At 46.6% G+C, this 25740-nt stretch overlaps 1 protein-coding gene across 9 annotated transcripts in view; it reads left to right on the top strand.

The window, feature by feature from the left end:
* The window catches only part of DLG4 (discs large MAGUK scaffold protein 4), a 127934-nt gene that overhangs the window by 41428 nt on the left and 60766 nt on the right, over window positions 1-25740 (top strand). For 2 of the 9 annotated variants that reach the window (XM_081886754.1, XM_081886750.1), the window contains exon 1: window positions 1989-2482. The exons of 5 other annotated variants lie outside the window; for them this stretch is intronic. In XM_081886754.1, coding sequence (XP_081742880.1) covers window positions 2441-2482 — 42 coding nt within the window. In that variant the 5' untranslated portion in view covers window positions 1989-2440. Of the gene's footprint in view, window positions 1-1988; window positions 2483-18328; window positions 18445-25740 lie in introns of those variants that run through there. 2 more of the 9 variants (XM_081886759.1, XM_081886756.1) reach the window with 1 other exon arrangement.

Here is a 25740-nt window from a genome sequence, read left to right as displayed (position 1 = left end):
TTTTTAATTGGCATCTGTCTCCAGAGACAATGGAGTGCACCTCTGAGGGTGAAGTCAAACTGCATTAGCAGCATTTAAGTGACCTCCCTCGGGTGCAAGCCCGGGCAATGTGTAAGGAGGTCCTGGGCTGCCCACTCTCGGCCTCATTTATGTGGTCCAAAGGAAAACAGAGCAAGACATCTGGCGCCAGCTTAGCTGCCAGAAAAAGGCTTACAATCCAACTGCCACCCAAATGTGTAGATTTGTGTAGGGTTTACTTCTGAACATTTTCTTTTCCTGAAGTTATACTGTAAGGCAGCAGAGGCTGAGGATCAGTGTTTTCTTTCTTCTTGACCATTGAGACTCACTCTTGGTCTCATCTGCTCAATCTGTCAGAGCCTGTCTTCACATGCAGGAGAAGTCCCTAACTCACCAAGGGCTTGAATCCCATTGGCTACCCTCACATGGTTTAGCTAGCCAGTTGAAGCCATTCCTGGGATGTAGCCACTGTTGCATGCTGACAGCTTCTAGGAGCCACAGGTGAGAACCGAGTGCAGCGTGGAGACCAAAGGTGGTCAGGCTACCCCAGAAGGAGCATGACATGTTCCTCATCAAAGGTCCTACCCCTCCACTAAGACCCAATTCACCCAATTAAGTGGTATAGAAATTAAATAATCATTACTGCCTCTGACCAGTGAGGCAGAGCACAGCCATCATAGCTAGTAGCCATCAACTGCTTTCTCCATTAATTTGTGCAATCTTCTCTTAAAGCCATCCAAGTTGGTGGCCATCACTACCTCCTGTGGGAGCAAGTTCATAGTGCTGCATGAAAAAGTACTTTTGCCCATCCTGAATCTTCCAACATTCGGCATCATTGGCTATTCTGGGGTTCTAGTGTTCTGAGAGGGGAGGGACTTTTCTCTCTACACTTTCTCCAGGCCAGGCAGAATTTTACAAGCTTCTATCATGTCACCTCTCAGTCACCTTTTCTCTAAACTCTGGTTTAGCAGTTTGCACCTATTGGAATTAGGGGCAGTCTTGTGCTCTGTGGAGACAGTAAAATGCATAATTGGTGCATAAGTGCTACGTATGTGTATGCTCACAAGAATGTTATTGAACACCTTTGCACTGCATCATTGTATTTGCAGTCAGCTGTCCCTCTCACACATGTGCTTGCACATACATGAGATACTCAGTAGTACTTTACCATTGCACTGTGTGTGTGATTCTCATTCATTCACATGCTCTTTCACGCTTCCTCCATGAGAGCACATGCATGTTAATCAACTGTGTGACTGACACGTTGAGAGAGGACTGGCACGTGTGAAGCGGTTGTCACAACTCAAATGTCACAGATGGTGTGTATATTTGCATCCTTATGGCCCCCGCCACAAGGAGTTTTTGGCTGTTCACACATTCGACTGCAAGTCAACCACTGAGTGGTATGATATGTGCAAAATATACACGTGCACATACCCAGCCGTGTGGCATGTCTCAACTCTGCACTTCCCTGTCCCTCTCTTGCACATGTGCGCTCCCTCTCTCTCTCTCTCTCTCTCTCTCTCTCTCTCTCTCTCTCTCTCTCACACACACACACACACACACACACACACACATCATTTCTCAGGGTGTTTCTGTTTCAGCTCCACACTCATAGCTTTGATGATTCAATTTGTGAGCATTCCTTGCATAGTGCTTGAGCATTCTGAACACTGCAATGGTCTTTCTCCCTCCTTCCCTCCCTCCCTCCCTCCTTCCCTGCCTTGCACACACACACTATTTCAGCTGCATTCTCCTAACAACTGCATTGACTTTTTGGTGACACACTCGTAGCAGTCACTTTGCTTCCCACATCCCTATGCAAAGTCCTGGCGCGCACACATGCATCACCCCCACATCAACACCCCTGCATTCCCCTTCTGGGAATACTGCAATGGGGTATCTCTCTCTCTCTCTCTCTCTCTCTCTCTCTCACACACACACACACACACACCACACCACACTTTTGCATTGCACACACCAGAACATCCTTCTTCCATCCAGCCCTCCCCATCTCCTTCTGCATCAATTGGACACTCACAACTGGAGCATCCTTTTCCTTCAACGCCCCCCCACCCCCGCAAAACGCAGCATCCTGGACACACACTCTCTCTCACACACACAAATCCTGCGACTGTCTCACACCCACACCGCATCCCTCACTCAGACTCCCCACATCCTTTTCTTGCACACTCCTCTCTCTCTTTCTCTCTCTCCCTCTCTTGCTCACTGCATCAATCCTCTAATCACAGCCCTCTTTTTACCATTCTGCTTATATACCCCCCCCCCCGCACATCCTCTCCTCCCTCCTTCGCCCTTTTCAGTTTCCTTCCCTCCGTCTAGTCGTGAGGATCAAGCCCCCACCTCCTCTCTCTGGCAGCCCCCACACTCAGCTCCCCCATCTCCACCCCCCCACACCCCCATGAAGACGAAGAACAGGCTCTCTTCCATGTGTCTCTGTGTGGTAGGTGTCACCTCTTCTATCTTTATGAAACCCCCCCTCCTTCCACCAGCCCCTAAGCAAGTCAGAGCCACCCCTATCTTTAACCCCTTCTTTTCCTCCAGCCCCACAGCAACAGGTTCAGAAGAGAGAGGGAATGCATTGCGGGGGGGGTGCCGGGTGGGGGATGACACAGATGTCTTTCTTATTCAACATGCAGGAGGCTGCCAAGAGACAGACCTTTCCCCCAAATATATTATCTCTGGTCCTTAATCCGAAAAGGTGTGTGTGTTTGTGTGTGTTTGTGTAGCGAGATGGTGGGTGGGTGGGTTTGTTGCTAGGCACAAATCCAAATGCTGACCCCATCCCCACCCCAAATATTCAAGGCTTCATGTGCCCCCCCCAAAAAACAGCAGCCCCTGACATCATTAATGGCACAATCTTCCCCATATCCCAGCCACTTTGGCCCCCTCAAATTCCAGAGTATTGCTCTGTTTGTCTTCTGACACCCAAACACCATCTGATTGCCCTCCCCATTTGTCTCCCTAAGCTCTGCTGTTTCCTCCTTGGGTACAACCCCCCCAAAATAGCAAATTCTGGTCTTGTCCCCTTCCGTATATTACAAATCCTTGGCCTTCACATCCCTCCTACACCAATATAGTACTCGCCCATTCAAGGATATTGCCAAATTCTCTGACACCCCCCAAAAAATGTTGGAGGCTCCCAACATAGTGGTACAGCTCTTCCCTCTCCCCACCCCATTCAAACCATCATGACGTCTTAAAATCTCCTGCTCAGTAACAACACAATGATCTCTCTTACCCTACCCCTGGAGAAAAAGTCTGGGGAGGGGGAGAGTTACAGTGGATTTTATCCCTTCTGCTCGAATCACCTGTTTACTCTTACCATGACTGCCCCCCAACAATAGAACAGGATACATGGAAACTTTGGGACCCCCAAGCCTCCATTACACCCCAATCCTTTCACCAAAACAGCCCTCTAAACTAAATTTCCTTACAACCATAGGTATGGGATGCATCAGTTTCCCCATTGGCTCATGTACACGTCTTTTTCTGGACTAAGTCAAGGGAAACCCCTACAGTAGACATTTGGTGCAAATGCTGTGCTGTAACTCAAACCCTTTAAATTATTGTTATCTGTCTAATACGTTACATTAATATTTATTATTAATCCCCATTCATTCACAGTGTAAATGCTGTTATTCACATCCTGTTAGAAGCTCTTGGTTTTTTAATGAATATTTGCTATAAGAATCAGTTGCTTTTGGATGGTGTTAATTGGGGAGGGGTTGTCCCTTTTTCCTTGCTAGTGTTTCAGCTCTTTTTATCACCTCTCTGTTTTGCTTCCAGTGTTACTCAATTTTCTAGTCCTCATGAATGGTGCAAATGTTACAGTTATGATAGATGCTAGTGCATAGATGATATAAAGTGTCTGCTCCCCACCCTTCCCTTAGTCCTTGCTCCAAAGCTAATTCTTTCCTTCCAGATGTGAAAAATGTTGATTCTTTTTTTTTCAGAAAAAAATTCTGAATAGTCTCAAGTGATGGATAGACTAATCACATACAAATAACAATTTGTTTTCTGTTGTCCTTTCCTTACTCATTTCAGAGGATATTCAAAGTCCTCTCTCTGAACTTTCTTTTTAAAACTGCACGAGCTTTTTTCAAATAAGTGGTACATGTATGCTTTTGCTTGAAAGAAAATTTTCTGAATGCCCAAATACATGATATATAATAATCATAAAAGTGTTTATATACAAGTGGGGTGAGTGTGTGTGAATATTTTGTTTGTTTGTAGGGCTTCTGTCTTCTTATAATGGGTGCTTAATTTTTTTTTGCCTTCCAGAGGAAGGGTAACTGAGTTTTTCTCATTCTAACTAGAATTATAATAGTTTGCAATAATATGCAAATATTTTAACCCTCCTGACTGGGACATCTTTTAAAAACGCAAAAGTAATTTTTTGTCAGATGGTAGATTTTGCTTCACTTCTGTAAAATGTTCAGAATGCTCCAGTGTTAAATGACATAACCCACCTTTTATCCTTCTTTTTTACATACTTGGTTTTGAAGGACACCTGATCTGCTGCTTTTCAAATCTGATGCCTATGTATATGTACAATCCCATCAGTATCTTGTCCTCCCCTGTGCTCCCCTCAATATTGTTGGACTTCATCAGCCCCAGTCAGCATGGCCAATGATCAGAGGTTATGGGAGTTCTAGTCCTCCAATATCTAGAGGGCCACAGATTCCCCTGCCCAATTTTAAAGTACGCTAATGGAGGGTGTGTGCCCAATATGTTCCCAGTTCACTTGAGGAGGCTCTTCCCGCATGATCAGGCCAGCCTGATATTTTGTGCTACAATTCCCATCAGCCCTAACCAGCACAACTGATGGAAGTTGTAGTCCAAAACATCTGGATGTCACCAGGTTGAGGAAGCCTTGCCTACTCATTAGAATTTAGACCTGTTGCATATAGTGCATGTATGAGTCTCTCTCGTTTCCTCTGGAGGGCCATTAATGTTCAGCGTTTCATGTGTGTGCCCTTCCACACACTTTCCTGACCCTTCTTTTATTTAAGTGGCAAGGGACTTGTGGCACTCCTGATGTTGTTGGACTACAACTCCCATCAGCCCCATCCGGCATGGCCATTTGTCAGGGATTGTGAGAACTGTAATCTGTGAACGTTTGTAAGGGCACAGGCTCATAAAATCTGCATTAAGGGAGACCCGGCAGGGAGAGACTGTGTCTTCATGGGAGGGCACTTGCTTTGCAAGGTTCAATCCCTGGCAGGATCTCCTGGTAGCACTGAGCAAAACTCATGCCTGAAATCCTGGAAAACACCTGCCTTCCAGTGTAGGCCAAACTGAGTTAGGGCCTTTGTGGGCCTGACTCATTGCAAAGTCCTCCCACGTGAGCCCAGAGTGGACTTCTGTTTTCAAATAAACATCAACGCCTCCATTTTTGCTTCCAGCTCAGGATTGTTTTCCTTCCATGCAGCTTAAATGCTGTTTTATGTTCTCGCTTTAATCCCAAATCCACTAACAAGGACAGGCGAGCTTAACCTGACTCTCTTGCACGGATGACGAGGCTGACCCGAACCATGACACGTGGGGGCTTGCTTATCCCCTTCTGCCATGCGGCCGTCCCCCCGTTACCTTTGGCCAGAGGGCTCGCCTCACGTCAAGTCAAGGGACTTTGACCTTAAATTATGTACAGTACTTTATTAACAGCCTACCTGAGACTTCACCACCATGGTGCCCTTCAGATGTTTGGGACATAAGCTCCTATCAGCTGACTGGGGATGTTGGGAATTGTTGTCCAAAACATCTTGAGAGCACCAGGCTAGCAAAGGCCGGCCTACCTCATCAGGCTGAGCTTGAAGCCTAGTCATTAAGGTCTCTGAACCTCAGTGTGTCTCTTTGTGAGCCACTCAACAACACTTGGTGCCGGAGACCCAAATAGGCACATGCACTCCCTTGGGGCCTAGTGTTATCATCTGTGGGGATGTGTCTTTGTGAATTCTTATGGGAAAACCATCCATGGCAGAACAAGTGTTTTGCATGCAAGAGAAGACCTCAGGTTCAATCCCAGCAGCACTTCTCATTAAAAGAATCAGGTGGCAAATAATGGGAGAGTTCTTCTTCTCCAGTACCTTTCCTCCATGGAACTCAAGGTGAATCCCCATAGTTCTCCCCATTGTATCCTCGCAACAACCCTGTGAAGTAGGCTGTGCTAAGCGTATGTGACTGGCCCAAGGTCACCCGGTGAGCTTCATGGCTGAGTGGGGATTGGAACACTCTAACCACAATGCCATGCTGGCTGTCTTACTACTTGAGATTCTGGGAAGCCACTGCTGGTCAGAGCAGAGAGTACTGGGCTAGATGGAGGAATTGTTTCGCCTGGGATAAGGCATCTTCCTATAATCTGAATTTGAATGTTTTGGGATGCTCATGCAACATGTTGACAGCTGTTGGGTTTTTTGTTTTTCTGTGTTGCTTTGTCTTCCTTTGATATGCAGTATGCCTCTGAATGCCAGTTGCTGGGGATCACAAGTGGGGAGAGTGCCGCTGTTGCCCTCAGGTCCTGCTTGCAGGCTTCCCTTTGGGGCATCTGGTTGGTCACTGTGAGACAAGGATGCTGGACTAGATGGGTCCCCCTTTGGCTCTTCTTACGTCCCTAATGTGATTGCTGATTAAGTTATGCTGGCTACAGTGGTTACTAGCCAAGATGGCTGTGTCCTCCCTTCACTGTTGGAGGCAGTACACCTTTGAATACCAGTATTTTAGGATCACAAGTGGGAAGAGTGTTGCTGTTGCACAGGTCTTGAATGAAAACTTCCCACAGGCATCCAGTTGGCCACTGTGAGAACAGAATGCTGGATTAGTTGGACCGTTGGCCTGTTCCAGCAGCCAGGCTCTTCTTATGTACTTATTGTGGGACTCTGTTTGTACATAGAAGAAAGGATCCTTTAAATTGTAATGTGTGACAGATTGTGTGTTTGATACCAGGACAGTGTACTTTGGGTCTGGTGTGTGTGTGTGTGTGTGTGTGTATGCAGGAGAAACAGCTGTGTCTCTGTGGCCTACTCAACTGGAGGAGGGGGGTGTAGCCTTCTCTCATCTATACAGGGAAAGAGCTGGGGAGAATCTCTGATTAACACCAAGGATTAATGATCTTAGCATAGCCCACGCAGACCACGTCCAGCCATTTCAGCTGCAGGGAGGAAGGACACTGGAAGGAGTGAATAGGTTGCTAATTCTCCCTTTTCCCTGCTCTTAATTTAAATACCCCAGTTGCCCAAATCCCATAGCTATGGAGCACCCTTCCCCAACTTGTTGCCCTCAAGATGTTTTGGAATTGTAGCCTGGTATACAGTTGGCAGTATTTACCCATTGATGAGCTGAAGACTCTTTGCACATTCTCTCCTACTGCCCTGCAAGGTGCAAAGTGAATAAAACAGCAGGAAACATAATAATAATAATTTTTATTTATACCCCACCCCACCCTCCCCGGCCAGGACCGGGCTCAGGGGGCTAACACTGGATATAAATTACAATAAAATGTAATAGAAAAAAAGAAAATCAGTCTGTGATGTGGGAGACGAAAGTTTCTGAAATATAAAGGCCAAGGCCTAATCAGGGCCTCACTCCTTCCCCTGAAAACAGCCTGTTTATAGGGTCTAGACTCAGTTCTGTAATCATAGAATTGTAGAGTTGAAAAGGACAACCAGGGTCGTCTAGTCCAAGCCCCTGTAATGCAATAATATTTGGCCCAAAGTGGGTTTTGATCCCATGACCTTGAGATAGGGTTGCCATATTTCAGAAAGTAAAAACCAAGACTAAGATCCAGGACAAAGCGGAATTTTGGAAATTCCCCCTGGATGTCAATTTCACCTTTGAAATCCAGACGTATGGCAGCCCTACCTGAGATTAAGAGTCTCATGCTCTACTGACTGAGCATAGGCTTTGGGTTTTTTAAATCAGGGTAGTAGCTGCTATGATCCTCCTTGATTCTGCACTACAAATGATAACTTTATGAAGCGTGTGTGTGTGTGTGTGTGTGTGTGTGTGTGTGTGTGTGTGTAGAATCTTCTTAGAATCACCAATGCTGAGATAAGCTCTTGAAAGGCATAGGATGCCCACTAGAGGGTGCTAATCACGCAGGAATTACCATTACTCCAGCACCACTACTCTGTCCTGATTTCTACTACATAGCACCCCCTGGTGTATGGGATGTTCTGTGGCTTGAGAGGTCAGATTGTGTCAACCAACTGACGCATGTTTAGCTACTGTTCATATGGAGCCAGGGCAATGCAGATCGCATCTGAAGCCTGGGGCAGGAGTCTTGTTAGAATAAAGTTATAAACTAAAACAAAAAAGCAGCCGGTCCCTGGCTGGCTTAGCCCTCTTAGGCCCGGGGCAAGTGTACCTGACTGTCCCCTACCTGGAACCCTGAACAGGTGCTGCCTGTCCGTGTAGACCCAGGGGTCAGCAACCTCTTTCAGCTGTGGGCCGGTCCACCGTCCCTCAGACCATTTGGTGGGCTGGATTGTATTGGGTGGGGGGAAATGAACGAATTCCTATGCCCCACAAATAACCCAGAGATGCATTTTAAATAAAAGGACACATTCTACTCATGTAAAAGCACGCTGATTCCTGGACCATCTGCGGGCCGGATTGAGAAGGCAATTGGGCCGCATCTGGCCCGCGGCCTTAGGTTGCCTACCCCTGGTGTAGACAATATATATGAGCAACAATGGGCCACGTTCACACCATACATATAAAGCCCTATGATACCACTTTACATAGTCATGGCTTGCCCCAATCAATTGTGGGAGCTGCAGTTAGTTAAAGATGCTGAGAGTTGTTAGGAGACCACCACCCCTTCTGATTCCCCTCACGGAGCTACAATTTGCAGAATGGTTTAGCAGTCTCTCTTCCTAGGCAACTCTGGGAATTGTAGCTCTGTAGAAACAAGGGGTCTCCTAACACCTTTCTGCACCTTTAACAAACTGCAGCTCCCAGAATTCATTGGGAGAAGCCATGACTATTTAAAGTGGTATCATAGCACTTTAAATATAGGGTGTGAATGTTTCTGTGGTCTGAGACTCAGGATCAGGCAACTGCCTAGTATGTTCCTATGAAAGAAGGTCAAACTGGTTTGGGCACAGAGGGGCTGAGCTTGTAGAGGCCAGAAGGCTGGCCTAGGAGACAGTTGGCACCAGTGAAATCTTTACTGCTTTTCCAGGCCTGTAAGAACCCCTGTGAATTTGTAGTCTGATCTGTCATCACAGGAGGACAGAAGCTTGTTGAAACTGGGCATCTGGTGCCCCCTGCAGGACCATTGCTAGGACATCTTGGCCGGACAGATTCATCCACACTGTTTATAAAAGCTCTTTTTGAGATGCTTCAATGACAAAGGACCACTACCAATGTCCCCTCCCAAATCACCCCACAGGCGTTCAATCAATATGTATGTCCTGCCATCACGCACAGAAAGAACCTCTTTGTCTTTATATGTGACAGCTGCATCTTTTAACAATCTTCTAATTAGGGAGATATAGTCTGGCACTTTGGAGAGGCTGAAATGTATGATTCTGAATGGGGAGTCCCCACTCCTCAAATGTTTTTGAAAGAATATATTAAGACTTTCACACTGCCAAGCAGCAAAGCCCTTATTTCATCCATTCTACCTCCGTCTCCATGCCCCTTTCCCTCCCCAGTTTTGAAAAAAATCATTTTCTGTAAAGGACCACACAGTTACAACGTGTGTGTGTGTGTGTGTGTGTGTGTGTTTGTATACTTAAACCACAGTGAATGTGAATCAGAGGAAAGATTTGGGATTTTCTGTCATCTCTGTGGGGTGATTGGGTTATGCTATTCCCAGATTTGGGGACAGGCTGACCACATTCAGATGATACATTTAAAGCACTATGATTCCACTTTCAACAGTCACAGCTTTGTCCCAAAGCATTCTGGGACCTGTAATTTGCTATGGTACTGAGAGTTCCCCCCCTCACAAAGCTACAATTTTCAAAGTGATTCAACAATCAATGCCCCCTGCAGGGGACTCTTGCAATTGTAGCTGTGGGAGTGGGTATAGGGGTCTCCTAACAACTCTCAGGACCCACAACAAGCTAAAGTTCCCAGAATTCTTTGGGGGAAGCAATGAAGCGGTATCATAGTGCTTTAAATGTATGGTGTGAAAGTGGCCTACATGTTAGAGCACCAACTTTGCACTCAAAAGATCCCTGATTAACCCTCTCCCTTTAAGACCCTGCCTTCCAGGTGCCAAAGATTCACAATGTGGTAGCGTAGTTGGCCAGTCTTATAAAGCCCACTGACCACAACGCCTTCCTTTTGATTCATGTGGGTACAAACAATACTGCCCCACACAGCCTTCAACATATAGCTAGGGACTATGAGACTCTGGGCAGGAAGTTGAAGAGCCTTGGGGCACAGGTGATCTTTTCATCACTCCTTACTGTTGAAAGTCATGGCCCAAGGAGAGAGGAAAATACTGGAAGTAAACCACTGGCTGCGCTGGTGGTGGTGTCAGGAAGGGGTTGGCTTCTTGGATCATGGTCTCCTTCCTCAAGGAAGCAAAAGATGGGCTACAGCTCACAGCAGTTGGCAAGAATGTGTTTGCTAAGAGTCTTGTGACCCTGATCAGGAGAATTTTAAACTAGATGCTGATGGGGAAGGAAACAACATTACAGACAGCAGAAGAACACCTGGTACTGGGGATATAGCTTCATTAGTGAAGAGGAAAGTGAGGTGGTGCTCCAGAAACCCGCTAAATGGCAAGAAACTACAAGAAGGAAGCAGCTAGAGGAAATGACTCATGGTTTCAGTTGTCTCTATACAAATGCACAGAGTATGGGAAACAAGCAAGATGAATTGGAGCTTTTAATACAGGATGGCAAATATGGCCTGGTAGGCATTGCTGAAACCTGGTGGGATGAGACTCATGACTGGAATGTAGGAATTGAGGGGTATAATCTGTTCAAAAGGAACAGACGAAGCAGGGAGGAAGGAGGATCATATGTAAAGGATGTGTACACTTGTGAAGAAATCCATGACCTGGAGCATGGAAGGCAGATTAAGAGTATATGGGTCAAAACTGTAGGAGAGAACAGCAACAGTGACCTTGCTGTGGGTGTCTCTATAGACCACCAAGCCAAACTGAAGACTTGGATGACACCCTCCTAGAGAAGATTACCAAACATTCTAAAAGGAGGGATACAGCACTCATGGGAGACTTCAGCTTCCCTGATATCTGGTGGAACTCAAACTCTGCCAAGAATGTAAGGTCCAACAAATTCCTCCATTGCCTTGCTGACAATTTCATTTCCCAGAAGGTGGAAGAAGCAACAAGGGGACCATCTGTCTTGAACCTGGTCTTCACCAACAGAGAGGAACTGATTGACAAAGTGGAAGTACTCAGAAACTTGGAAGGATGTGGTCATGTTCTCCTGGGTTTCAAGGTACAGAAGCAAGGGAAAGCTGACTGTAGTCAGACATGCACTCTGGACTTTAAAAAAGCCAATTTCAAAGAGTTTAAGGAGATACTGGGTGAGATCCCATGGTCAGAAATTCTCAAAGATAAGGGAGTACAAGATGGATGAGAGTTTATTAAGGGTGAAATATTGAAGGCCCAAATGCATACAGTTCCAACAAGAAAGAAAAGTGGGAGGCATCTAAAGAAACCAGTGTGGCTGTATAAGGAGCTTACAGATGAGCTGAGAAGGGCATGTATAAGAAATGGAAGAAAGGGGAAATCACAAAGGAGGAGTATACATGAGTAGCCAACAGTTGCAGGGTGAATGTCAGGCGGGCTAAAGCTCAGAATGAGCTCAGACTTGCAAGAGAGATTAAAAATAATAATAAAAGGTTTCTTTGGCTATGTTCAAAGCAAGAGGAGGAACAAGCAAATGGTAAGTTCCCTAAGTGGAGAAGATGGAGAAATGTGGAAAAGCAGAGCTGTTCAACACCTACTTTGCCTTTATTTTTACCCAAAAGGAAACCAATGCCCAACCTGGTGATAACAGATTAAATGATGTAAGAGGAGGGAACTGCAGCCCAAGATAGGAAAAGAGGTGGTAAGGGAACACGTAGCTATTTTAAATTAATTCATATCTCCAGGCCTGATGAGCTGCACCCAAGGGTATTAATGAAGCTTGCAGATGTAATCAATTCTTCGAGAACAGGGGAGGTCCCTGCAGACTGGAGACATGCAAATGTTGTCTCCATCTTCAAAAAGAGGGAAAAAGAAGACCCAGGTAACTAGCAACCAATGAGCTTGACTTTGATACCAGGAAAGGTCTTTACTAAGAGCCAGCGTGGGTTTCTCAAAAACAAGTCATGCCAGACAAATCTCATTTCTTTTTTCCTTTTTTTGATGGAGTTACAAGCTTTGTGATCAGGGGTTTATCTGTGGACATAGTTTATCTTGACTTAAGTAAGGCTTTCAACATAGTCCACCATGATATTCTTGCGAGGAAGCTTGTAAAATGTGGGTTGTACAAGGTAACTGTTAGGTGAACTTTCTGATGGTAAGAGCTGTTTTGACTCCCTCAGGAGGTTGTGAACTCTCCTTCCTTGGAAGTTTTTAAGCAGAGGTTGGATGGCCATCTGTCATGGATGCTTTAGTTGAGATTCTTGCATAGCAGGATGTTGGACTAGATGACCCTTGGGGTGCCTTCATGATTTTATGAACTGCTAGTCAGAGTAGAGAATATTGAGCTGGCTGGACCAGTTGGCCTGATTCAGTCTTCATATGTTCACTTTGAGGGGGGAAATGGGATTTTAATTATTTTCATCGGAATTTGAATGTGTGTGTGAATGTACAAGAAGCACTTTTGGTTTTCCAAAGATAGGTGATTGTTTGAGGAAGCTACTTCTCTTCTCCATAATGGAAAATACTAAAAAGATAAGAACACAATAATCTTCTATTTGAAAAAGAAAAAAAAATTACTAAAGATTGGTAGGCAATAAGAAAATAGAGTAAGGAGAATTTACATTGGCACTTGGCACTTGTCCAGTTAGCATTAAATTTTGCTGTCTTACACACACACATTGTCTCTTTTTTCTCCTTTCGGTGGCATCTGCTGTTCTAATCCTATTGTGGATGCGAATATTTCTGATTAAACTGGCCAAGGCGTTGTCTGCAAGGTTTTATCTGCAGGCAAGGGCAGCTGGCTGTTTGAGAAGGAGGGGGTTGCTTGATAGGAAGGAGCAAGGGGCAAATAGTGGTGAAAATGCTTTGCTGCTTGTTCGGGTTTTTTTCTTTTAAATGATGTGTTCTAACATTTTCAACACCCTGCTTTGCTCATCTATGAACTCCCTTAGCACCTGACACATTATTAAAGTACATGAACCCACAATACACAGTGATATCAGTTCTCTGCATAAACAATTTTAAAATGGGGGGGGTGGGGAAGGGGAGCTGGAAACACTCATCTGAACACCTCAAATAAAACCAGGCATTTCATTAGCTGCTTTAAGACTGACAGGGTGAGTTTAAATAGGGGTGTCCAGAGTACTATCTTGTTCTGTTCTGTTAGATGAGTTTCAGTTTGTAAGGCTTGAGGATCTAGACAACGCGCTTGGATCAGTCAGGGTGACTGCTTGCACTCTGGCTTTTGCCCCTCTTGGCTGATAAAAACTAGCAGAGAGGGGAGAGCTGGGCCAGGGAGGTGGTTAATGCCTCCTTGTGAGAGATAATGGTCCCTGCCTGCCTGAAGGAGGCAATGGTTAAACCACTCCTTAAGAAACCTTCCTTGGGTTTGGAAAATCCAAGTAATTACCGGTCACTTGCCATTCTCCCCTTCTTGGGCAAGGTTCTTCAGTGGCTGGTTGCAAACCTCAGCCAGGTGCTCTCGGAGGAAGCTGGTTTTCTAGATCCATTTTAATCAGAGTTCGGGCCCGGTTTTGGTACAGAAACTGCTTTGGTCGCTCTGAAAGATGACTTACATCAGGAGAGAGACAGGGGAATTGTGTCCCTCTTAATTCTCCTCAACCTCTCAGCAGCTTTCAGCATTGATCATAGTAGCCTTCTGGACTGGCTGTCTGAGTTGGGGATGGGCAGCACTGCTTTGCAGCAGTTCTGGTCCTACTTGGATGGTCATTTCCAGAGAGTGATGCTTGAGGAGGGCTCTTTGACCCTGTGAAGCCTTCAATGTGGGATTCCTCACGGTTTAATCTTATCCCACAAGCTATTTAACATCTACATGAAACTGCTGAGTGGAGTCCTCCAGAGTTTTGGAGTACGTTGCCAGAAATATTCTGCAGACACACAGCTCTGCTTCTCCTTTACAGCTGCAGGTGTGGGAGTGGATGTGCTGGACTGATGTCTTGCCTCAGTAATGGACTGGAGGAGAGCCAATAAACTGAAGCTCAATCCAGACTGAGGTACTATTAGGGGGCTGTTTCCTAGACTGGATGGATGGGAGGTGGCCTGCTCTTGAGGGGGGTTACACTCTCTCTGAAGGAGCAAGTATGCAGCTTGGGGGTCCTTCTAGATCCTTTGCTGTCATTTGATCCTCTGGTGGCACAGAATGCCTTCCATCCACTACGGCTGGTGGCCCAGCCACACCCCTATCTGGACTGGGTTAGTCTAACTTTGTTGTCTATGCTCTGGTATCATTTAGGTCAGATTACTGCAATGTCTTCATTATACATAGGGTTACCTCTGAAGATGGTTTGGAAACATCAGCTGGTGCACAATTCAGTGACCAGGTTGCACACCAGAGCAAGGCGGTTTGAGCATATAACGTCAATCCTAACATCAATGCATATTCTCCATGCATTTTTTTAAAAAACTCCCTGTAACAGCCATCTAAGAAAATGATGGACAATAAATTCAAATCAATATAATACCCATTTCCAAACAATAAACCTAATACCAAAAATTCAGTGGTGTACGTAGTAGCCGCAGTGCTAAATAACTGAAAAAGCAAATGTGTTGAACATATACATACACTCCAGCTGGACTAGTAAAATCTTGGACAGGTTACAATTCCCATTTCACAATATTTGAAGCCCAGTTACCTCCCACCTTCATCCTTTTCTTGCAGAATTCCCTCATTTGGGAACCGGGGGTGAGGCTTCAGGTTTGTACGCCTGGCTAATCTGCAGGGGAGGGGAAAGGTAGTTCCATAGGTATGAGGCTAAATTGGGACCCAAATGTGATGTGTGGTTATTTGATTTCCTATTTATTACATTTATATCTCACCTTTCCTCCAAGAGCTCAAGGCTGCATACATAGTTCTCCTCCACCCCTCCATTTTATCCTCACGACAATCCTGTAAGTTAGACTGAGAGACTGTGGCTGGCCCAAGGTCAGCTGCATGGCTGAGTGGGGATTGGAACTGTGTCTGATGCTCTAACAACTACACCACACTGTTTCCCCCTCCAGCCTGGTGTTCCTATTAATTCAGTTGGGGTAACTGCTGTCAGTTGGCATTGAAGGTGGTCATGGTGGGGCACAGAATAAAGGCTTAGTATGCTGGGATTTATTTATTTTATGCCAGCTGTGCCCATGATACTTTACAGTGTCCCAAGACATCAAGTCTCTGTCCAACGGAGCCTACAAAAGAAAATTCACTGTAGGGAAAATAAACAGCTGGTGTGGAGGCAGGGGATGAACAGGGAAGGAATACACAGTTGTCTCAGGGTGCCTCCAGGGTGTCAGTATTTCACAGGAGGGATTCAAGTGCATACCAGAAGTTTAGGATTGCGTATTTTAAAGTGGACTCAAAGGCTCTCTTGGCCCAGCATGGCAAATCGACTTTTAAAAAGAATTGGAACTTGTTGCAGTTTTGGAAAGTGACAGGAAAATGCATTGAAAAGGCTGGGGTGCACAAATGACTTAATGGGAAGATGTCCAAACACCCCAGTCAGCACAAGTGCTCCTTGTCATATAACCTGTTTGCAAAGAAATAATAACAAATTCTCAGTTAAGTCCAGATGTCATCTAACTACAGTATAAATTTGTGGAAGCAAATCAGGATGAATACTCAATGAATATGTTTTCTGGAGATGCCTTTGGTTGCATATGCTTAGGCTTACTTGCAGGTAACTTTAGGCCAGGCTTTGCCATTGTGTCACCCTTCAGATGTTTTGAACTCTCATCAGCCCCAGCAAGCGCAGGTGGCTTGATTAGGGTATGAGATTGCAGACTGAGCAAATGTAGAGTGTAAGTTACTTGCAGGCAGGGGCCAGTCTCTTTGCCAGTTAAGTAACATCTTGTGCATAATATTGTATGTTATACCCAGAGAGGTTGGGGCTGGGCTGGAAATCTAAATAAGGACCTTGTGGGATAATGACATACACACTACATTTGTAGAACCAGCCCTAGCGTTAGGCAGAGTGGGTCAGCTGGCTCAGGTAGCTAATGATGGGATGTGTGTGGATGGACTGTGTGACTCGAAGAGAGGGAGAGACCTCCTTTGAACATGGGCTGAGTGCATTTCTGTCCCACTGAGCAACCTGCCCCATGTAGCAGGGCTTCTACTTCATAGAACACACTATCTCCAAGGCTGACTTAAATTAAGCTGCATCCGGGTATGTGCACACCATGCTGCATCCCTTTTACAGCACACCCAAAGGACATCCCCACCCCACCCCACAGATTTCTGGGCACTGCTTTGAAAAGCCTGGCACCTGTCCCTCTCTCTGCCAAGCCGTGGCAAAAGCGCATGGGATCTCAGGCACCCACACAGGGTCTGTGTCCCTTTTAAGAATAGAAGACACGGCGAAGACTGTTGTGCTGTAAGAAATTGGGTTTATTCACCTATTTACACCCTCAGTCTGCTAGGAAGGGGTCCGCATCTTACAGCATGGTCCACAGTAGTGCAGGCAGCCTGTCCTTCACCCTCCCCAAGAACGAACTCCCCTTTCTTCTTCCCAGAAGCCCCTTGCCCTCTCCCAGAGCAGTTAGCCTGGCAACTTTCCAAATCCCCAGTCTCTGATCACACCTGGGACAAGTTGTTGAGGACCCTCAATGGCTCTCTTTTTTAATGCTAACAGCTCTGCTCTTCCTTCAGCCAGCCAGACTATCTAGTGCAGGCATGTCCAAAGTCCGTTTCGGGCCTAATCCGGCCCGCCCATTGGTTTAGTTTGTTTCCTGGGGTAAAATCCTAAGAAAACCTCAACAACTTCAATCCTAGAACAAGCTCAACAACGTTGGTTGGCCCTTTGGTCGGCCCCCACGGCCCTTGACTTCATCAAATCTGGCCCTCTTTGAAAAAGGTTTGGACACAACTGATCTAGCGTAAAGTAGCCCTGGGAATCCCCTTGCAGCTTATATTCTCCCGGCATATCACAAAGAACCCCAAATCCTGGCATTTATTCATTTCTAGGGTTTACCCCAAATCTCTAATAGTACTGTGTATGTATTCTTGGAAACTCGGATTGGGAGAGAGGAGCAACAGAGCGACTTTGGGCTGTACAAATGGACACCCAAGCAGATATGGGCTAGGGAAGGTGAAGAGCAGGATGACTTTAGGGAAGGGGTCACAGGTCAACTGCTTTGAATGCAGAAGGTTGCAGGGTCAATCCCCAATGGCGACAAGCCATTTTTCAGGTAGGGCTGAGAAAGACTGGTCTGAAACTTGGGGTAACCGCTGCCAGTCATTGTAGGTACAGACACTGCTGGAAATAAGTCAGCTTCCTATGACTGCTAGTTAAGATTGTTCCATAAAGGGGAGATGAGAGACCTCAACTTCCAACTGGCATAATAGTCTCTGAAAACACAGGTTACTGGCAGCCCAAGAATGCTTGTTGTCAGCTAAATCCTACTCAGAGTAGACCCACTGGAATCAATGTGTCTGTCCACTACAGTGGGGCTTCTCGCATACAAACCCCATGTTTCCCACACGTTGCCATAAAGTCTAATATGCGGAGACCCTTAAGTGGGGGCGCGAGAGCCCCCATGTTCAGGGGCAGTGTTACTTCTCAGTGCCTGCGGCTAGGGAGCTGCAAGGGGGAAAGGGCTGGTGCCTTCCTGCCCTGCCGACTTATGAGCTTTTGGGGCCGTCCGCCCTTGGAAACGGGATACTGGGCTGACCGACTGGACCCCGGTCCCGTCCCGGGATCCGTGCACGTGCGGCCTAGTGGGCGTCTCTCCTCTTGGGCTCGGGCGGGGAGGAGGCTGGCCTGGCGAGGGAGGGGAGGAGGGAGGGGAGGGGATTAGGGTAGGCAGGCAGGCCGGCCTGGCGGGCAGCGGCAGCAGCTGGCGGCGGGCGGGCGGCGGCAGGTGCGGCGGGCGATGGGGCAGAGTCGGGGGGCGCCCCCTGGCCGCGGCGGCGGCGCGTAGCCGATGGGGGCAGGCGGGGGGGCGCGAGGGGGATGGGCCTGAACGGCGTGTCCCCCCCGTTCCGCAAGCTGGGCTGCTTCTCGCCCGTCCTGTGCCAGTGCAAGGTCACCTGCAGCAACCGGACCCTCTCGCTCGTCTTCGGCTGCAAGGTACGGAAGGATCGTGGCGCGGGGGGGAGGCGGGCATCCGAGGTCGGGAGAAGAGGCGAGGCGATCCGTGCAAAGCTGGCAATCTGATTGTGACAGCCCGCTGTGCAAACGGGCAAGCGACTGGATAAGGCGCAGGGAGTTTGTTCAGGGATGCATCTTGGGGGGGGGGGGGCTGGCGGTGTCGGGAAAGCTGTCCCAGCGGAATTCAGGATGTGCGCTTGAGCAAAGTGCAAGGTTGAGCGGCGTGCAAGGTTGTGTGGCCTGCTCCATCGGGGAAGGCGCGAAGGTGGGGGCGAGAAGCGACTGGCGTGCAAGCGTCTCTCTCGGGAGGGAGGCGCCTGACCTCTCCGGCGAGCGCCCAGGGGTGGGGGTGCCTCCACACTTCTGTGGGGACATGGCTGTGGAAAGGACCGTGAGCGCCAGCCTCTAGGCCCCGCTTGCATAGTGGTGCCTGATTCGATGAGTTTCCCATATTGCGCCTGGTCCTGATGCTGAGATTTCTGCTCCCTTCACCTCTTTTTTCAAAGATGGTGTGCAAACATGGGGTAGGGAGCTGATGACTAGACCCGGGGCTTAGCAGGGATCCTGGAATCTGGCCCCACTTCCATTTTCTTCCCCAGAGGTTTTTCAATCACTCCTAGGGTTGAGAACTCTTGAACCCAGGGATTTGGGTGAGTGTGAGATGACATTAGTGGTGCCCTATGTATGCTGGGGAATTGGGGCAGGGGTGGGGTGGGGTCGTGGGAGTCTTCTCCTTACAGTTTTCAGTGTGCAAGGAGGAGCTTTTGTCAGGGCAAGGAAGGGGGGATATTTTTCTGAGCTGACTTTAATCTTCACCAGCCTGAAGCTTGTCTCCTCGTAAAGTCCTGGCTGTGCTTGTGAACCTGGGGATTATGCTTTTTAATCTTCTGACACTGAGTGAAGGAGGGTTGTAATAATGCAGTGACAAGCCAAGTGGGGGGAGGAGGAGGTAAAGTGGGAAGTAAGAGGGAGGAGGGAGAAAACTTCCCAGTCACCCCTCCAGAGAATAAACCCAGATTTCCCACCCCAAGCTTATCCCCTATTTGAGACCCAAGTCTCGCAGGAGGCAGCCCTTGCCAGCACCCTCCAGATGTTTTGAACTACAACTCCTGTCAGTTTTAACCCAAACTATATGAAGGGTGCCCGTTTGGCAAAGACTGGCTTAGTAGATCTGTTCAAGAATTTCCCTGCCTTCCTCCAGAAAAAACCACTACAGTGGTACCTCGGGTGACATGCGCTTCAGGTTACAGACTCCGCTAACCCAGAAATAGTACCTTGGGTTAAGAACTTTGCTTCAGGCTGAGAACAGAAATTGTGCTCTGGCGGCACAGCAGCAGCAGGAGGCCCCATTAGCTAAAGTGGTGCTTCAGGTTAAGAACAGTTTCAGGTTAAGAACGGACCTCCAGAACGAATTAAGTACGTAACCAGAGGTACCACTGTATTGACCTCTGACAATTGGCCATTCTGGTTGAGGCTGATGGAAGTTGTAGTCTAAAACCTCAGGAGAGCACCAGGTTGGCAAAGGCTGGTCTTAGAGATCTTCTTTCTTCTTTTCTCTACACTGCACCCCTCCTTCTCAGTCTTGTCTTTTGTCCCTTTTCAAAGCTTCCTTGTCAAAGCTTGAAAGATCAAAGAAGGGAGCGAAAGATGGATTGGGTGCCCCCCCCCCTTCCAGGCGCATGGTTGTGGGAGGTTGGACGCATGAAACACACCAGAGAGCCCAGGTAGAAGTGAACCCAAGAATCATTTGAGCCTCGTATCTCTCCTGTCCACCCGACCCATCTCGGGTTAAGAACTTAATTTGCTCTTGAGGTCTGTTCTTAACCTGAAACTGTTTTTAACCTGAAGCACCACTTTAGCTAATGGGGCCTCCCGCTGCCGCTGTGCTGCCGCCGCACGATTTCTGTTCTCATCCTGAAGCAAAGTTCTTAACTCGAGGTACTATTTCTGGGTTAGCGGAGTCTGTAACCTGAAGCGTCTGTAACCTGAAGCGTATGTAACCCGAGGTACTACTGTATACTTAAGGAGGCTGCTGTAATGAAGTACTGTCTATCTGCAAAGGTAAAAACTGAAGAATCTTCAAGGACAGAAAGCTTTTCCTCCTCCTTTCATAACTTGCAGACATCTAGTGAAGCTGACTTATGGAAGATTCAAGAGAGATAAAAGAAAGTCATTCACACAGCACACAGTTAAACTATGAAACTCCCTGCCACAGGAGGCAGTGATGGCCGTCAAGCTAGATAGCTTTAAAAGCAGATGAGACAAATTCATGGAGGAGGAGAGGGCTATCAGTGGCTTCTAACCATGACAACCACATTCTGCCTCTACTGTCAGAAGAAAAAATGGCCCTGAACAGCATCGGATGTAGGACGATAGTGGTTTCCCCAAGGGGCCAAGCCAAGGGGCCACAAAATAGAGAAGATCCATAACTGGGAAGATTCATTTGGGGGTGGCAAAATCTGGCCTTGCACAGGGTGCCATATTATAAAAGATTACCAAAGTCCGCCCCTGCCTCTGGATACCGGTTCCTACTTGTGGGCTTCAATTCTTGTGAGAAAATGATTTTGGACTACATGGGCCCACACTGCCCTAAATCCGGTGCTGTTCAGAGACATTACTGCCTCTGATAGTAGAGGTAGACCATAGTAATCATGGCCAGAAGGCATTGATAACCTTTTCTTCTGTTAATTTGTCTTAAAGCCATCCAAGTTGGTGGCCATTGCTAATCTCTTGTGGGAGCATCATCCATGGTTTAACTACTGTATTTTTCCGTGTATAAGATGCCCCCATGTATAAGACGACCCCTGTTTGACTGCCAATCACATGCATCGCCGTGGCCACTATTCTTCCCTCCTCAACCTTTCAGAAGGTTCAGGACTCTTGGCTTCCAGCCCCTTCACTTATTCACTTTCATTTCGAAGACATTTTTTAACTCTCCAATTATTTGAATACTGCTTTACATAAACTTTGCATGCAGATTTGACAGATATTAAAACTTCCTGCTTCTGACCTTCATTTCTGTTTTAGGTGTCAAATAGAGCTGTCATTTATACAGTTCATCTAAATACTAATACTACCACCAACCACCATATGGATTTCTTATCACCCAATAAGATTTATGGATTTATTTATTTCATCCCAGCTCAAATTTTCTTCTACAGAGATGAAGTTCTTCCATAGCTTTATATAGGTAGAGAGCAGCCAATAGCTATCCAGGCTGTGCCACCAGCCAAAAAGAAACCATGGGTGTGGCTTATGGCTGTATATTAGGTTCTCCCACCAGGTTGTGAGTTGCAAGAATTTTGTACATTTCATAATTGTACAGTGCTGTGCCTATGCATGTGTATAAATGATTTTAGGAAAGTGAAACTGGAAGAGCTTTGTGACTTGATTTGAGTGTTAAATTCTCCACCATACCAAATTTAGCTAGAGAGCTGTTTTCCCTTCAAGTCTGTGGCTGCTGGTCTGTGTCTCTGGGCTGGACACTTTGTCAGAGTTGATTATACTGTCTGCTTTCTGGCTTTTAAAATTTTCCCTTTATTTAGGCTGCAGTCTAAACCATGCATACTCAGAAGTAGTTTAATTGAATTCAGTGGGGCTTACTCCCATGTAAGTGGAGATAGGATATTTGGGATATTTACCGTAATTTTTGCTCTATAAGATTCACTTTTCCCCTCCTAAAAAGTAAGGGGAAATGTGTGTGCGTCTTAGGGAGCGAATGCAGGCTGCGCAGCTATCACTGAAGCCAGAACAGCAAGAGGGATTGCTGCTTTCACTGCGCAGCGATCCCTCTTGCTGTTCTGGCTCCTGAGATTCAGAATATTTTTTTTCTTGTTTTCCTCCAAAAACTAGGTGCGTTTTGTAGTCTGGTGCGTCTTATAGAGCGAAAAATACAGTAATACCTTGCTCTTCCGTCCCAAAGGACTCGGGGGGGTAGCTAGGGGGAGGGGGAGAATGTTTTAAATGGTGAAACATAATACATAATGATAGGAGTCCAAGGGGAGCTGTCCTCCAGCTGTTTTGGACTACAATTCCCATCAGCCCAGCCAACTTAGGAGAGGGTGTTGTGTTGTGGCTGCTTTCCCTTATGGTCTAGTGGCAAACCGTGTGGAGAAGAGGTTACCCGAAGACTATACCGCAGCGGAAAATGCCATTTTGCTTACAGTTTCTAAGCCCACAAGTGGAAAAGGTTCATCCTCTGGTGTGAGACTCTCAAGGATGTGGTTTTGAAATGGAAACACAAATGCTTAGGAAGGCCCCCTTAAAAAACAGCAACACAGAAGCCACAAACTGAGTCAGTAGGGCCCATAAATAGTATGAATCAATCAATGTAGTTGAGAGCTATGGCAGTACTATATATTATGGCAATAGTACGTAAGAACATATGTGAAATGGAATTATGTTATAATACAGTGGTACCTTGGGTTAAGTACTTAATTCATTCCGGAGGTCTGTGCTTAACCTGAAACTGTTCTTAACCTGAAGCAACACTTTAGCTAATGGGGCCTCCTGCTGCTGCCGCGCCGCTGGAGCACGATTTCTGTTCTCATCCTGAAGCAAAATTCTTAACCTGAAGCACTATTTCTGGGTTAGTGGAGTTTGTAACCTGAAGCATATGTAACCTGAAGCGTATGTAACCTGAGGTACCACTGTATATGCAAAACAGATGTGCATTGTTGTTGTGGTTTTTGTATTAACATGTAAACACAATGAATCTAGTGTGGCCCAGTGTACATGACTGGTAACCTGGCGTTGAAAATTTGTTTCTTCTCTGAGTGTCATTCCTGCTGGACTGATTTCTTTATGATGCTTTGCCATTCCTTGGTGGGAGGACCATCCTAGAACACAGGCTCCAAAACTGTGGTCCATGGACCCCCTAACTGTCTGCGAGCTTCATTCAACTAGTCCGCAGCATGCCTGCATTAAGTGTTCACATTGATTTATAATTGCATTTTTATTGCTTATTTTATTTCTTAAATTCTATTTTACTGTATTGCAATTTGAACTCTATGAAATGCAAATTGTAATTCAATCAAATACAATTTAAGGAGTAAAAGAAGGAATGCAAAACACAATTAAAAGCCATAGAGCATCTAGCTTAGCTCATTACCGTTGCTACAGTGGGGCAGAAAAAGCATTAAGTGGTTTGCCAAGACTCTCAGCAATTTTCAAGTGGTCCATTGCCTGGGAAGGCGGGGAGGGCAAGAGTTTGGGAGCCAGTGTTCTAGAGGCAGCAACCATTTCCTGGCTAAAAAGCAGAGTGGGGTTTCCAGTGTAGAGCATGAAATACTCAGGTTGCTGCTCACCTAGCAGACCTATTCATTGGCCTTTGCCCTGCCTTAAAGAGTTGTTATGAAGATAAAGTGGACTCCACCCCATAGATGTTTTCACAGTCCCTTTGGAGGAGTGATCTTCAAATACATTGTTTTAAATCCTCACCTTAAAGCCAGTGTGGTGTAGTGGTTAAGAGCGGTAGTCTCATAATCTGGGGAACCGGGTTCGCGTCTCGGCTCCTCCACCTGCAGCTGCTGGGTGACCTTGGGCCAGTCACACTTCTCTGAAGTCTCTCAGCCCCACTCACCTCACAGAGTGTTTGCTGTGGGGGAGGAAGGGAAAGGAGAATGTTAGCCGCTTTGAGACTCCTTAAAGGGAGTGAAAGGCGGGATATTAAATCCAAACTCTTCTTCTTCACTCATTAGCTTGAGAGGGGTGGGGAGGCTAACTGGAGGGGAGCAGGATAGAGCCAATCTGGTTCCCTCCAGGTGTTTCGGACTACAACTCCCATCAGCCCCAGTCAGCACTGCCATTGTAATTCAGAACATCTCAAGGTCACCAGCGGGGTGGGGCGCGAGGGGAGGAAACTGTCATAGAAACTTGTAAAAACAATGCAAGGCATGGATGGCAAAAGTGGATAAGTGATAAATTAATTGAGGTAATCCACAGAAATGGATGGGCGGTAGATTTAGGACCAGCAAAAAGAAGGAATTATTCACACAGTGCATAGTTAAACTGTGGAACTCCCTTCCACAAGAGGCAGTGTTGGCCGCCAACTTGGGTGACTTTAAAAGAGGATCAGACAAGTTCATGGGGGAGAAAGTGATCAAAGGGTACTAGCCACAATGGCTGTGCTCTGCCACCATGGTTGGAGGCAGTGATGCTTCTGGATACCAGTTTGTGGAAACCGCAGGACAGTGCTCTTGCGCTTGGGTCCTGCTTGCAGATTTCCTACAGGCATCTGGTTGGCCACTGTGAGAACAGGATGCTGGACTAGATGGCCTGTTGACCTGATCCAGCAGGGCTCTTCCTATGCTCTTATGGAAATCCCTGCCACAAAGTGTGGAGGCCGTCAGCTATGGGAGCTGGATGGATTCATGGAGGATAAGGCTCAGAATGGCTACTAGTCATATATTGATTGTATGGTACCTTGAGGATCAGAGGTAGTAAATGCCCCTGATTACCATTTTCTGGGGGTCACATGTGGGAGAGGGCTATGGTGCTCATGTCCTGCTTCTGGTCTTCCCAGGAGAAGCTTCTGATTGGCCACTGCCCAGCAAAGGACTGGAAGAAGGCTTTGCAGGCTTTAACTATCTGAATTTTTGTAGGTGGGTGTGAGAAGCAGCCTTTGAGCTCCATATAGAATTTGATGTTTGCTTTTGGGGTGTCAAGACTACCACTGATTCTCAGCATTTTTTGCTTGCCTCCCCCTACTCAGCTTGTACATCAATAAATAAAAATACATTAGAAATGCTTCAAACGAGCAATTTCCCCCCAATAATAATCTCTAGGGCTCTTGCCTTGTGGGTTGCTCCCCAAAACATGGGGCCATTTGGGGAAGTGAGAAATACAAACCAGTGTAATGTACTCCCATTCTTTAAGTTTGTGCAAAGTGAGTAAAGTGAGCCTCAGTCCCCTGAATAACCCTCTTCAGGAGTATGTAATCCTCCCTGTTGTCTTTGTTAGCATGAAAATGTCCTCCATGTCCAGTAAACACTGATTATTTGGTTGTGGGGAAGGGTTGGTTTTCTGTGGGTCTCAGCATGTATTTTGTATCAGAGAGAGGTGTATTTCTGTGTGCTGGTGTGATCATGAGCATTTCTGCTTGCATTAGCTTCCTACAGCTCTGGTGCTCAGGGCGTGGGGAAGAGAAGAACCTCTGTGCTAAGCAGTTTCACAGGGTTTCATGTGCTGTGTGGGGTTTGCTGATCAATCCCACCTGCAAACTCCCATGCTGCTTCCCCTCCTCTCTTTGATACACCTGTGTTCCATAAAAAATAT

Source organism: Podarcis melisellensis (genome assembly GCF_964234715.1).
Source record: "Podarcis melisellensis genome assembly, chromosome: 13".
In the NCBI taxonomy this organism is placed as follows: domain Eukaryota; kingdom Metazoa; phylum Chordata; class Lepidosauria; order Squamata; family Lacertidae; genus Podarcis; species Podarcis melisellensis.
The sequence above is the reverse complement of the archived record's forward strand: the minus strand, read 5'-3'. Positions and strand labels throughout refer to the sequence as shown.